This window comes from Mustela lutreola, chromosome 15, assembly GCF_030435805.1.
Source record: "Mustela lutreola isolate mMusLut2 chromosome 15, mMusLut2.pri, whole genome shotgun sequence".
NCBI classification, from domain to species: domain Eukaryota; kingdom Metazoa; phylum Chordata; class Mammalia; order Carnivora; family Mustelidae; genus Mustela; species Mustela lutreola.
The window spans coordinates 60,547,343-60,561,442 of record NC_081304.1 but is presented as its reverse complement, the minus strand read 5'-3'; the positions used below and the strand labels follow the sequence as shown (position 1 = coordinate 60,561,442).

General features: G+C 63.1%; 1 protein-coding gene across 3 annotated transcripts in view; it reads left to right on the top strand.

The window, feature by feature from the left end:
* PITPNM3 (PITPNM family member 3) overlaps window positions 1-14,100 on the top strand; it is a 57,680-nt gene that overhangs the window by 25,085 nt on the left and 18,495 nt on the right. For all 3 annotated transcript variants that reach the window (XM_059149039.1, XM_059149040.1, XM_059149038.1), the window contains exons 4-8: window positions 1,935-1,982; window positions 10,661-10,737; window positions 11,056-11,291; window positions 13,508-13,697; window positions 13,950-14,072. In XM_059149039.1, coding sequence (XP_059005022.1) covers window positions 1,935-1,982; window positions 10,661-10,737; window positions 11,056-11,291; window positions 13,508-13,697; window positions 13,950-14,072 — 674 coding nt within the window. The remainder of the gene's footprint in view (window positions 1-1,934; window positions 1,983-10,660; window positions 10,738-11,055; window positions 11,292-13,507; window positions 13,698-13,949; window positions 14,073-14,100) is intronic.

Below are 14,100 nucleotides of genomic sequence, written 5' to 3'. Positions count from 1 at the left end.
TGGTTGGAAAAGCTTCTTTTGCTCCTGGGTTTTCCATCGAGGAGACTGCTTTCCCCCGAGCTGCCCCTCCTTTGGCCACAGCCTTCCTTCCTCTGCAGGATGCAAATTATGGCTTCCCCTCTCCTCACTGGCAGTATGGCTGTGTGACCTTGGCGGTCCTACAAAGCTCCACGCTGAGGGTCTCTCACTTGATTTTATGCTCTGCTGTTGCCATCTTCCAACTCTTAGTACTTCTGAACATGGTCCCCACCTTTTCTTTGTGCACAGGCTCTGCACATGCCATTGCCAGCCCTGCCTCCCCTGACCTGTTCCCTCTGCTCTCCACCTCCCAGGGGTGCCATACAATGTCCTCTCTGCCAAGGACACCCCCTTCTTATTTTATAGTACCACTAAAGACCAATTCCTAGGAAAATATTTGGTGTCATTTTGGGGCGGGAGAAAAAGCTGGGTCCTGTTGTGAGTTTACCATCTGCATTCAGCTCTACTGTGCTGTAAACCCAGGACTTCCTCCTGCAGGGAGACCGGCACGGGGATTTCCATTATCTGAGGAGTGAAGGGTAAATGCCTCAGCCATGCATGGAGGTCCTCCTTCCCACAATTGTCGTCGTCTGGGGAACGTGAGCTCACCATTGCCGTAGGAATCAGACAGCCGTGGACAGCTTGACCAGGGAGCCACACTCTTACGTGTGTAGGAAAGGAGTGAGGCCTGAGACGGCGAGACCGACTCAGAGACAGCATCCCGCGGTGGAGGGCATCGGGGTTGGAGTGGGCGCAGCAGGTGCCCAGGGGCTGCTTTCCAGAGAGGCTGGCTTGCCAGGCTCAGACCGCGAGGAAGGGGAGCCACTGTGGGCCCATGAGCCGTGAGCGGTCTGGGCAGAGCGTGTGTCCTGGTGTGAGTCTAGTGTCGGGAGGCAGAGAGCTCAGGGGACGACGGCAGTGTGCCCCATGGGGCGTGCAGGTGGGGGCCCACCCCTCCCTGCCTGTGGACCGGGGCTTCCCCTCCTGAGGGCGTATGATTTGAAGGAAGTCATTGAAAATGCACAGAGAGCTTCAACCCTTGCGATGTTGGTTGTGGCCATGAGTACGACGGTGGGGTATGCATCTTCCCTCCAGCACAGTCCTTCTCAAGTCGGCCGTGGGCTGTCCCCTCCGCAGAACACTCTTCACGGGGCTTTGGGGGGGGGATGTTTGTGGGTGTCCTTACTTGGCTGGGGATCGTTTATGTGTGAACGAAAGTGTATCTTGTGCGTGGCTGTCGTCTGCGATGCGTTCCGGAGCCCACTGGCCGCGAGGGGTTCATCTGACTTCCAGGACTGCGGAGAGCGGCTTTTCTGGGGTCGGGGGGTGAGTTCTGTCATCCACGGAACTCAGTGGAGTCCGCCCGTAGGGGCATGTGCGGCTGAGAAGCAGCGTGCCAGGCACGGGGACAGCAGTGGACAGCACAGATGCCCCTTCCACTGTGGGGCCCAAGTCTCAGAGGCAGACCCCACAGGACTCGGGCCCCAACTGTGTGAGGATGGGGGTGGGGAGGGCTGGTCGTCCCTCTGGCTGGGGGCAAAGGGGGTGCCTTGGCTGAGGCAGGACTTGGGGAGGGGGCGGTCCCAGGATGGCCACTGTGGTGGCCCAGGGCATCCAGAGCTAATGCAGGGGGGAGGCAGGAGCGGACGTGGGTGCGGAGCTAGGAGAGGGCCCGTGGCAGTCTGCACACTGCCAAGTGTCCTCAGAGAGGGCAGTGTCCTGTGAGCAGCTGCCCTGGGACAGTGGGAGGAGAAGCCAGGCCTCCCGTTCCCCGGCTCTGTGGACTGTGGTGAACGAAGGGGAGAGACCTCTGCCCACCCCAGCTCTGGGAGGGGGTGGGCAGGAGCCCCATGTGGCCTCCCAATGCCCAGCACCGTGCTAGGGAGTCTGCTCACTTGTCTTCTCTTTCCCCGCAGGAGACGCGAGCGCCCCGTGCACTTCCAGCACCCTTCAGGAGAAGCAGCGTGAGTTAAGCCCGACCCCCCCGGAGGCTTGTCTCCCGCCTGGGTGGGTCCAGCCTCTTTGGGCCTGGGGCCCCTCCCTGCCCCGTGGACCAAGCCTGGAGTCCCAAGTTCCCATGTGTGGGCAGCGCGGGGGCTGGTGGGCCAGGAGGCTGAGCCCGGCGTGGCAGATGGGACGGTGCAAACCCTTGTGTGCCATTTGCCTGTGGTCAGAGAGCACAGGAACGGGGTGCAAAGCCTTGGAGCCTCAGAGATGAGGTCCTTCGGGTGACACAGACGCGGACATGCCGTCTGCCTCCCCCACCCCCTAGAGGCTGTGAGTGCAGAGCCCGCCCCTAGTTGTCCTGGACCTGCACATCTGTCCGGTGGGGCTTCTCCAGGTTTCCTGCAGGGCCTGCCCCAGGGATGCATGGCAGAGTGTCTGCAGTCAACCCTGTGACCTGAGGACGTCTTCTTGAGCCGTGTCTGCTGCTGGCGGGGTTGGGTTTCTCAAGAGGCTGGGGTCAGGGAGGGTCAAGATGCCAGTTGGGTCTCCAAACCCCCTTCTTCTCTCTCCTGCTGTTTGGGTCTGTGGTTGTTTCTCCGAGGGTTAAGCCCACGCTGTGCCCTCTCCTGCCCCCCGGGCTGGTCCATTCCTCAGGGGCAGGAAGGTGTCTGCATTCCCATGGCTCAGGACCGGCATGGAAGGGGTTTTTTGCACCTGGGGCAGCTGTGGACAAGGCTGTCAGGGGCCGGGGAGGGGCTGGACTCCTCTGCCAGGGGCACCCCAAACCCTCAGGCCGAGTGCACGGGGCTCAGCATGAGTGGGGCGGCACCAGGATGAGCTCCCAGAGTTCAGCCTGCAGAGGAGGCTGAGTGAAGACCCAGGGGACCAGGACCTTCATGTTTCCCAAGAGGAAGGGCCACAAGGAAGCGCTCAGTTCTGTCCCGGGACAGACAGAGTGTGGGGGCTCACGACCCTGGGGTTGGACAGAGCGATGGGGTGCATGGCCCTGGACCGAGTGCAGGGGTGCATGGCCCCGGGGGTGGACAGAGTGCAGGGGCACTCAGCCAAGAGCCCAGGTATGTTTTCCACTGGAAAGAAGGCAATAACTTAGGAGCAGCTACTGAGAAACTGGGGGTGTCTGCGTCTATCCTGGGGGCATTTGGGGCAGGAGAGGTTGGCTTATGCATGAAGAAGGGGTTTGGACCATGAGAGCAGGTGTTTGCAGGTGGAAGGTTCGTTTGTCTCTGGGAATTAGCCAGCCCTGCATGGGGCGTCTCCCCCCGCCAGTCTGGCCCCCCAAGATGTCAGACCTCCCATCGCTCTGGGAAGCAGGTTGTGGCTATGTCCCCCAGCGAGGGAGACACGACCTGCCTCAGAGGGAGAGCCGTGGGGCTGACCCCCCCGTCCGCTACTTCTGGACTGGGCCGGAAAAAACATGCGTTTATGTGAAGGCGAAGTCCCTTGTGTTCGGTTTTCAAACCGAGGGGGTAGGTTTCCGTCTGCGTTCTGTGCTGAAGACTGTCCCGCGGGTCTGCACCTTCAGGATCTTCTCCGGGGACGTGCGGCAACGTGGTTGTGGGGCCGGGGCCGGTCCAGCGCCAGCCCTGGGTCGGCGAGAACCGCAGCCTGGAGCGCCTGCGGGGAAGGCGGCTGTGGCGGTGCCACGTCCCCTGCTGGGCCGTGCTGTCCACAGAGATGGGCGCATTGCGGCTTTAGGAGATGACGGTGGTCGTCCGTGCTGCTCTGCCCGCTCCAATCCTGAGTCCCTGACGCGGGTGCTGTGCTTTGCCGTCTGGGGCCTTCCTCCCCGCGCGGGGTCTGCTCCAGTATTTCCCGTCACTGTTTGCACCCTCACCAGAAGCAAGCAGCAGGCCGTGTCCTGACTGAGCTCAGCTCCGTGGGCTCGTCACCTGTGGAGCCTGTGTGGCCTGAAAGGGACAAAGAAGGTGGGGGGGGTCAGCACCGCCCCACGTGTGGGCCCGACCTCATGTCCCCTGCTGGGGCCCGGGAGCCAGAGGAGCAGCTCAGATGCCTGGACCACCACCAAGGGTCCCCTCCAGTGTCTCTACAGCCGCCCCCCATCTCCGGCCCACCATGCCCGGAGACCCTACCTACAGCTATCCCCCAGCCCCACCGTGCCCGGAGCCCCCTGCCCGCAGCCCCCCGCCCTGCCATGCCTGGAGCCCCCTGCCCGCAGCTCCACTGGTAACTGGTGTCTTTTCCTGGCTGGTGTGGGCAGCGTGCTGAGCACAGCTGCAGACGGGCTATATTTAGCTGCTTTAATGAGCTCGGGGTGGCAGACGGCGGCCTGAGGAGTTTTCCTCTTGTGTGTGTGCCGCACGGTACTCGTGTGTATATTGGCGTGCGTGTGAGTGTGCCTGTGCGTTCCTCCACATGAGGACACGCGTGTGTCTGCACACATCTGTGCTTTGCTGGGACGTCCTCAGCTTCCGACGCTGACGGGGCTCCAAAGCGGGAACAAAATATTTGTCCACTCACTTGTTAGAAAAACATTTCCTGAGCACCTCCTCGGTGCCAGCGCCCGGACGGTCTGCGTGGGGGAAACGGAGCGTAAACAAACCCTGTCCGGGCCTTGAAGGCCCTCCCGGCCAGGGAGGGAGGAGATGCCGGGTCAAGTAACCAGAAAACCTGAAGTACGGGGACTAGTTTCCGAAGAGAGAGCCCGGTGCTTCCGAGAGGAGGACGGCAAGGACGGACACCCCCGGGCGCGGGGCCACGGAGGCTTCGGGAGGAAATATTTGGACACAGCCGTGTGAAGAAGACACAGGGCTTGGGGAGCAGAATGTGCAAAGCCCCTGTGATGAGAGGAAGAAGGTTTGAAAACCATTGTATGGCCCAGTGCTTGAGCTCAGAGGGGAGATTGTGCAGAGGGGAGGCTGGTGTGGGACTGTGGCACTGGGATTTTATGGGGCCCGTGACTTGGTCAGGGCTCCAGTGGAGAAGGATGGCTGGGTGGGCGCGGAGCTGAAGCGTGTAGTCCGTGAAAGGACTACATTCTCAGGTTCAGAGAAACCCGGGGGCATGGAACCAGGCAGGTGCCCACGTGTGGGAACCCCAGCCCGATGGTCCCATCTGTTCCTCTGTGCAGCCCCTAGCCAGTGGTCCGGGGCCCCAGTGCTCCCCCAACCCTGAGGACACCCCGCATTTGTCTCAGCTGGGGGTGAGAATCTCTCTTCAGTCAGAGAGAATCTGTTTCCTCAAATCCTTTTCTCCTGGGAACAAAAGAGCTTCTAGAAACAAAACCCAGGAAGCCTGCTGCAGTCCTCCCCGGAGGCCAGGAAACCCAAGCAGGGAGAACATAGAAACCAGCATCTCCCAGAAGAAGTCTGCCTGCTCCACGGGGTTGAGAGAATTCCCACTTTTAATCTGACATCTGAATGGGCAGTGCCGGCCGAGGGTCTGAACTCTGGAAGGATGCAGGTGAGGCGCGCTGCTCGCCGCGGCGGCGACTGGCCACATTCCCTGCACACGATCGTCTCCATGAATGCTCACAGATGGGAGCCTGCCGCGCACTCGTCCTGCCCCTGCTCCTCGCGGGCGAGCACGTAGCGGGATTATCTTCGCCCCCCCATGCGTTTGGGGGTGTGCTGGCCGTGGGAAGGGGTCCTGTCTCCCTGTGGCGTCGCCCGTCTCACCGGCTCCTGCCGCGCTTGGCACACGTTGCTGTCTTTGTAGCATGACCCCGTGGCCATGGCCAGCATCCTGCGTGTGCCTTTCTGTGCGAGGCTCGGTCCCAGGGCGGAGAGGGGGACGCTCAGTGTCTCCAGGGACGTGGCCAAACTGCCCTTCGCAGACACCAGCCGTGGATGGGGAGGGGCTGCCTCCCCACACCCTGGGCCGAGCAGCAGTGCTGATCTGGGAGTGGGGGAGGAGGCCTTCTGGAGTGATCTCCGTGGTGATCCCTCCAGTGGGTGCCTGCACACAGGAGCTGTGGCCTGTCCTTTCTCTGGAAGCAGCAGGGGTTAGTGTGCGGGCATGCGTGGGTGGGCACGCTGCTGTTTCCCTGCGTCTCTGTGCCTGCTCCCCAGTAGGGCCCGGCAGGCTCAGTGGCGGTTGCTCCCCCTTCCCTCCCCCAAGCTCAATCCATGGGGCGGCGGTCAGGCCTCCGTGTGGGCCAGCACCTCTGGGAGGGCTGACCAGCCCACTGGGGTGAGCCTCCTTAGCAGATGAACCCAGGCTGATGGAGCTGGGCCATGACCTTGAAGGGCCAAGGCTGTGACAGCAGGGACCTCGGGTCCATCTAGCCCACCATGCCTGGGGTGCCTGCCCGGCATCCACCCGCCTGGCATCCACTCATAGCACCTGCTCCTACAATCCTTCCTTCCGGCCAGGCCAGCTCAGTTCCCCCCAGGACAGCCATGAACCCTCCAGAAACCACCCCCCTCGGTGGCCGGGCTCTGCCGTCCCTCCGTGACCCACATGCAGACCCCAAGCATTTACAGGCCACCGGGTCCCCTCAAGGCTGATCTTCCCGGGCAGGGGCCCCTGTCCCGCAGCTTCCCTGCCTGGTTCCTGGGCTACACCTGAGCCCCCAGATTGGCCCGAGCTTCAGGAACGCACTGTCCTCGCTCTGCCCTGAAGGTGCTGGAGCTCGCAACCGCGAGGCTGTGTGGTCGCCCCTGTCCAGCTAAGGCCCATATCACATGACCCCAGGGCCCTTGAGGTCCTCAGGCTTCCGGGTGCACATGTGGGCTCCAGCCAGGACAGCAGGAGGCCGCCGTGGTGTCCAGCTGGTTTTGGGACCCAAATGCAGGATTTTGATGAGGCCATGTTTCATGGTCACTGTCGGCCCCACAGGCCTTCCTTTCCCTTTGCATAGCCTCGGGGCCCCTTGCCAGCCCGCCAACGCCCAAGGGCTGGCCAGTCGCTCTGCTGTATGTGTGCTGTGTGTGTGTGCGGTCGGGCAGGGCTTGCAGCTGGTTCATGGTTCTTCTTGTAAGTGACACACGCTCACATTCGCAATAGCTTTACACTAAAGGAAGTCCGGGCTCATGTGAGGAAAATGAGAAAATCACCCGGTGTTCCCCCGTCCAGCAAAACCATGCTGACGGGGACGCGGCTGGGGGCCTCCATCCCTCGTGGTCCCCGCGGCTGGCTGCAGGAGAGAGGGACATGGACCCTTCAGCCGAGCCGGGTGACACTCTGCCGGGTGTGCTGAGCGCGTGGGCGCTGACCTTGGCTTCTGTCTCAGGAGCACTGTGGCACTTGGGTAATTAGAAGGGTGATGACAATTTGTGCCTCTCCAAGGTTGTGAGTAAGCAAATATAGCCTCTCCCTCCAGCTGGCAGGGGAGCCACGGGGAGCTGGGTAGGCCAGCAGGGGTGCTGGGGGTGGGTGCTGCGGTCACAAGACACGGTCGCAGAAACAGCCGTGGGCTCTCCCCACCCCGGGACTGGGCACCGCAGGGACCCTGCCTGAATAGGGTCCCCTGGCAGAAGCAAAGCCTCGGGGAGAACCACGCAGCCCACCCATGAGGTCCTGGGCTCCCCGCCTCCCGGGACCCTGCCCGCCGCTCCTGTCACCAGAGGCTCTGGGGAAGCCTGTGGAGGGGGAGGACCCATGAGGCCCAGGCTGAGAACTTGCCATGCTTCCCTGACACCAGCCCCCCCAGGGGCCTTCCAGGAGATACGCATCCCAGTATAGATGCTTCTTCCCTAGATGGGACTTCTCCCGGGGCTGATGAGCACGGAGAGGTCTCCCAGGCTGCATGACCCCCAGGGTCTTTGCAGTGAACTTTCACAAAAACCTGGCTTTCGATGCTCCCTGCTCTCGGGGACCCCCAGTCTGATGCGGAAATGGTTGACTAACCTCACAGCAATGAGTCAGGCCAGCTGAGCACAGTGTGAGATGACCGTCTCTGCCTAAGTAGACCTGAGACGGCTTTCCAGAGGCTGGGATGGTTGAGCAGGGTTTTGCGGTATAGTAGGAGTTCGCTGGCGCGCCCAGGTAGGAAGGCAGAGAGCTCAGCCTGAGTGAGGCGGGGAGGAGCGAAGCTGCCGGGTCTGGTGGCCAGAACCGGTGTCCTCAGTTACTCTGCAGGGACTGTCTGCTTCTCAGAGAGCAGAAGGCTTGTGGGCCAGGCACATGCTAGGGGGCCTCGAGGCTGCTTTTCTGAGTGTCTGCAGAGGCCTCTGCTGAGGCTGGAGACGCACATCCCCAGGGGTCCCCTCCAGGCCTGGTAGCTGACCCTCGGGGTGGGGGGGCCGGATCTAGATCTGCAGGCGAGGCCTCCCCTCCTCCCTCCCCCAGAGCCAAAGCTGTCTGGCTTTTGCACACTGAAAGGAAGCCAGACTCTTGCCATTGGCGGGGAAGGTGCGGGGTGCCCAGGGTCCTGCCAGGCCCGTCCCTGCCGAGCCCCGAGCTGCCTCAGTGTCGTCCGTGGCCAGGATGCGGCATCAGCTCATTGCCAGAGCGTGGCGTGGGGCCAAGGTGGCTGGCCGCAGGCCGATGGAGAATGTGGGAGCCTGGGGCCTGTGGGCTCAGTGAGAGCTCAGGAACCAGCCCCGCTCGCGGAGGGCATGGCGCCCGGGAGACAGTAGGACCCTCGTGTCTTCCCTGTGGCTTATTTATAGGCTCGTGATGGTAATTCGTAGCAGCCACCGTGCATGAGCCTGCAGCCGCATTGGAGGCCGGCAGCCGGTCCAGCGAGGGTGTGGGGGGCCTTCAGGGCTCTGGTGGGTTTGGGGTCAGGGCTGTGCATGCTGAGGCAGCTCCTGCCGGCCTCTGGCCCCGGCTCGGGGACCCCTGAGCCTCTCTGGCATGTCTTCCAAATGCACGACTGACACGGACAGAGACTTAGCATGTGGCCAGCCCCACTCTGAGCCCCGTGCATGTCTGAGCTCCTTTGTGCTGGGCTCCTGCTCCGGAAGGCTGCCATCCCCATGCCCCAGAAGAGAAAACCGAGCCCTGCTCTCAAGCCACTGAGCGCAAGACTTGGACTGGGGCACTGGCTCCAAACCAGTTACCACCCAGCCTCGGAAGTTGTGGTCTCTGGGCCGCTGCCAGCCCCGTGGCCACACACACCACGGAACTGGCTGCTTTGCTGTGGGGAGGAGGTCCGTGCTGGGCAGCCTGCCGCTTTGTGGTTTGCATGAGCATCTCCTCTCCTGTGGACAGAGAGTGTGGTGTCACCTTCCCGGGGAGGACAGAGCACCACCAGGCATCGTCCTCGGTTGGATATGGGGCTTGTGTACAGGCTCACATGGCCCGATTTGTGGTGAGGCCGGGGGGCAGTGACCCAGGAGGGGTGAGCCTCGGTTCTCTTGCTTGAAAAGGGGGCTCACACCCAGAGAACCAAAGCTCAAGGCCATTGTGGGGAGGAGGGCACAGCTCGGGGACATAGTAAGTGCTCCGCCAAGACCAGGCCAGCTCCCCGGCTGTTGTAGTGGGAGCCTGTCCTGGGGTCAGGGTCGGGGATCCACGGGCCGTTATGGGGACAGTCCCGTGGCTGGAAGCAGCTGGAGGAAGCGCAGGCCGAGCCTCCCTCACCACCCACTCTGGGCCAGCCCCTCTGTCATTGAGAAACCCGCTCCTGCCCATCTGGGCAGCAGCCCTCAGCTCATAAAGCAGCTACCCTGAGACCAGGTGTGTGTCCATGAGGACCGAGGAGTTCAGAAACGCACTTGCCTTCCAAGAAGGGCTTCTTGTTGGGTGCCCTTGGCAGAGCCCCCTGGGGCTGCTGGGAGACCCAACTTTGACCCTGGCTCCGGCTCCCCACTCCCCTGCCACGGGCTTGCCCACAGAGCCCCTGGAGGGTCCTCCCCTCGTGGATCCTCGCAGGTGTGGCAGGCTCAGGGTGGGGGTGAGTTCCCCGTCACTGAAGGCACATGAGGGGTTTATCGTCTAGCCGTGTGGTGCGGCCACACAGAGCAAGTGGAATCCTGCCCGTGGGGAGAAGGGAGGGGAAGCAAGGTTTGCGCGGCAGGCGGCCCCGGGTGGGCAGTGAGGGGGCGGCTGGACGTCTTGCGGCGTTTCCCTCCACCCCAGACTCCGATGCAGCGATGTTTGGGAATGCAGGCTTCAGACCGCACAGACTTCTCTGTCAGGACCCGAGGGCAAATATTCCAGGTCCTGTGGGCTCGAAAGACTCACTGAGGCCCCTGTGAATGGCCACGGACTCCAGCTGTGCCCCAATAAAACTTTATTTACAAGAGCAGGTGGCGGGCCAGATTCAGTCCACAGCAGCGGCTTGCGGGTCCCAGCGGCAGGGGACGCAGGCTCCGCTAGAAGCCCCAGAGGAAGAGTGGTGGCTGTGGGAGGCGAGGACACCTGGGAGCTCCCTAGACCCAGACGCCGCCACGCCTCTTTGGGGCTCCGCCTGCCCCCGGCCCCCGCTCCCCTCATTCACAGCCTTGCAGTTGGTCTGTCGGCTTCAGGCAGATGCTTAAAAAAACACTCTGAGCAGAGCTCCGGCTTTCAGAGGCGTGTTCGGCCCCCGTTTGCGTCCCAAGCTGGAAGCAGGAGTCCCCAGAGGACACGTGTGCTGTTGCAGCTGTCGTGCTTCCTGGGACCGCCTTCCTTGGCCCTAGGCTGCCCCTGCCAGCCTTCCTTGCCTGGGGAGGACAGAAGTTTCTGGTCCTGTTGATCTGGACGCTGTCCCTCCAGCGAGACCCCAGGGAACTCTGAGGCCCTGGCATCGGGAGGCCCATGGGCTGAGTCCTCTGTTCCCCTGCAGGAGAACTGTATCGAGTCTCCCTGAGAAGACAGAGGTTCCCAGCCCAGGGAAGCATCGAGATCCACGAAGACAATGAGGTGGGCTGGCTTCTGGGGTGTCTGGGCCGCCGCCAGTCAGGAGTCCTGGTTGGGAGACTTCCTCACCCTAGGACTTGCTGTGCGCCCCTGCATAGGTGCTTGTCCTGCTCTGGGCTGCTGGCTCCCAGGGGAACAAGAACGGTCTCGTGGGACTCTCCCCGCCCTGATAACAGGGGCTTGGCCAGCCTGCTGCCCCTGTGCCACCCTCAGAATGCACAGGAGGCCCCGCCACGCGGGGAGCTGAGACAGGCCAGCCACAGCTGTGTGTGCGACGGCGTGTCCCTGCCTCCTGTCTATCCCGACCTGTGTCCTTCTCAGGAAGGCTGCCCACAGCGCTCCTGCAAGACGCACGTCCTCCTGCTGGTGCTTCATGGGGGGAGCATCCTGGACACGGGCGTGGGGGACCTGTCCTGCAAGGCGGCCGACATCCACACCTTCGGCTCGGTGCTGGAGAAAGTCACGCGAGCCCACTTCCCGGCGGCCCTGGGCCACATCCTCATCAAGTTCGTGCCCTGCCCTGCTGTCTGCTCCGATGCCTTTTCCCTCGTCTCTAAGTGAGTCTACGTCCTTCCTGCCCTTTTGGAGAGGTGGGGGGGGGGTCAGTGGGGATGACATGGAGGGGCTCCCCACCCGGCGCACCCCTGCGGGCGTAGGGTCCCGAGCGACCAGGAGCACAGGGCTGGAAAGTGGTCAGTGGGAGTCCAGAGCCCTGCACAGCCGTGCAGCACGAGCTCCTCTGCCGGACCCCCTCGATGCTGCAGACCTGCTCCTGGGGCTCACTAGACGCCGGTCTCCTGGCCCAGAGGAGGATGCCGAGGCCCCAAGAGGCGAAGCCAGTTCCCCTGGGGGTACCCGGCCCCTGGAGGTGGGAGTCAAACCTGGGCAGCCTTGCTTTTGAGCCACAGTCAGAGCCCAGTGGGCATGTGTATTCTGATGCAGTGGGCACTGGACCCCACAGACGCTCAGGGAGGACCCAGGGGACGGCCCTGTCCCAGTGTCCTCGTCTGTATGAAGTGGACAGTCATGTCCCAAGTTCCTGCTGGAGACCGTGAAGGTCCCGCGTGCTGGTGCAGCACGCAGAGCAAGGGGTCAGCTGTGACCCAGCTTCGTCCTTGGGAGGGGACAGTGCATCCCATGGACTGGGCCAGGTAGGGGACGTTGCAGAGACCCCGGCTGGAGGGGTTGAGGCAGTGCATTTGCTGGGCCTGGGGTCTTTGTCCAGACCTGCCCCTGGTCCCTGGTGCGGAGAGCAGGGTGTGCGGGGCCCACTGTTCTCTCTGAGACACGGGAAAGTCTCCTCTGCCTTTAGGACCCGAGCAACCTCTTTACTGACCCACCTGTGGTCACGGGACACATAGGGCAGGTCTCCGTCCAAGCTGGAAGGAGGGACGGCTTGAGTCAGTAGTCCCCCGACCCGATGTGATTCTTGTCAAATGCAGGGCCCTGGGGCTCAGCCCTGGGGCCCCCGTGGTCGGGAGGGGAGGAGCCCTGGACTCTACCTGTGGCACAGCTGCTCTGGGCACCTGCTCTGCAGTGGGACCTGGGAAACAGGCTCTTCCCCACTCCAGCCGTCAGGAGCTACCGTGTCCCCGGTAACCGATATCGGGACCCCGGGCCCTCGCCCACCAGATGGCTGACCTCCAGAACTGGGTCAGCCAGGCCTGGCCTGATCACCAGGAAGATGGATGGCCCAACCACTCAAGGGGAGGGTGGGGACAGCCTCTCTCCCCCAGGCGGCTCCTCGCCAGGCCATCCATCACGCCAGGCACTGCCGGGAGGGAGCTCTTACTCAGCTAATTAAAATCTCTCCGGCAGCAATTGAGGCCTGTTTCCTCTAATTTGTGTTCTTTGGAGATGAGGAATGGCTGTAAGGCCAGCCTTGCCCTCCATGAGGGCTCTGCCACCTGCTCAGGAAACCCTGAGCCCGGTCGCCTGTCCTGCTTCCTGCGCAGTCCCCAGTGGGTTCGTCAGCCTGAGCTCGGGCTGTGGGCAGAGGGCTGGTCCTCTGCCCAGTGAGGCCTGACGTCCCAGGGGACAGAGGCGGGCCAGGTGGGGGTGTGGGCTGGGGTGCGCGCCGGGGTCTGGTCCCAGAGGGGTCTGAGCCACGCACAGATGGAGGGGCTTGCTGGAGGGGAAGCAGGGAGACGAAGGTGCCGGACTGTCCACTGGCCTTGGAGATGCTGTAGGGCAAGGTTTCTTAGTCCCTTCTGGGATCCCGCCTTTCACAAGGGTCACAAAGGCTGTGACCCTCTCCCGAGAAGGATGGACACAGGTCACGTGTGCAGCTGTGTGCCCATCTCCAAGCAGTGGCTGACATGGGACCCCATGCCTAGAAGGCTCTCCTTCCTCCTTCCAACATCCCTGAAGCCGTCCTTGAGACCTAGGCCAAAGTCCGCCTCCTCTAGGAAGTCTGCTCTAATGATATGTCCCCCATCCCCAGTCCACACCAGGTGGCTTCCCCACAGTGGCGGTGTCCCTTGGGGCTCAGCAGAAGAGGGCAGGGAAGGCAGCTGTCCCAGGAGACCCCAGGCCCACATCCCAGGCTGGTGCGGGCGGAGTCATGACAGCGCACAGGGGAGTCAGCGCAGTCTGTCCCTAAGCCCCCCGCCTGTGCCCTGTTTCCTCTGGCTCTCACTCAGCCCCTCCCCTAGAGCCCCGAGCAGGGGCCTAACCATGGCCAGCTCGTGCCTGTGCTCCCTTCTGCCCAGTGTGCAGCCCCACACCGGCCCCTGCCTGAGCCTGGCTGGGCTTCCCTTGACCCTGTCTGCAGCCTGAACCCCTACAGCCACGATGACGGCGGCCTCGGCAACAGCCAGGACCACGTCCCTCTGGCTGCCCTGCCCCTGCTGGCCATCTCCTCCCCGCGCTACCAGGACGCGGTGGCGACCGTCATTGAGCGAGCCAACCAGGTCTACGCGGAGTTCCTCAGGTCTCCGGATGGGCTTGGCTTCAGTGGGCAGGTAGGACGGCCTCCCCGACCTGCCCTGCCCTAGCCCGACCCAGGCCCGAGTCTGACCCCTGCGACACCCTGGCCTGAGCCGTCGTCATGCCCACCATGACCGCAGCCTGAGCATCCATCCCCTGGCGGGCTCTGTCGTGTCTCACGGAGACAGGTTCTTTCCTCTCCCGTGGACAGGCATCCGGTGCTCTGGCTGGGTGGGGAGTGCAGGGTCAGCAGTGGGCAGCCTTGGTCTCAGCTGCGTCTTCTCCAGGTGTGTCTCATCGGGGACTGTGTGGGGGGCCTCCTGGCCTTCGACGCCATCTGCTACAGCGCGGGGCCCTCGGGGGACAGCCCGGGCAGCAGCAGCCGGAAGGGGAGCATCAGCAGCACGCAGGTGCAGGCCGGACGGCAGGGACAAGGTG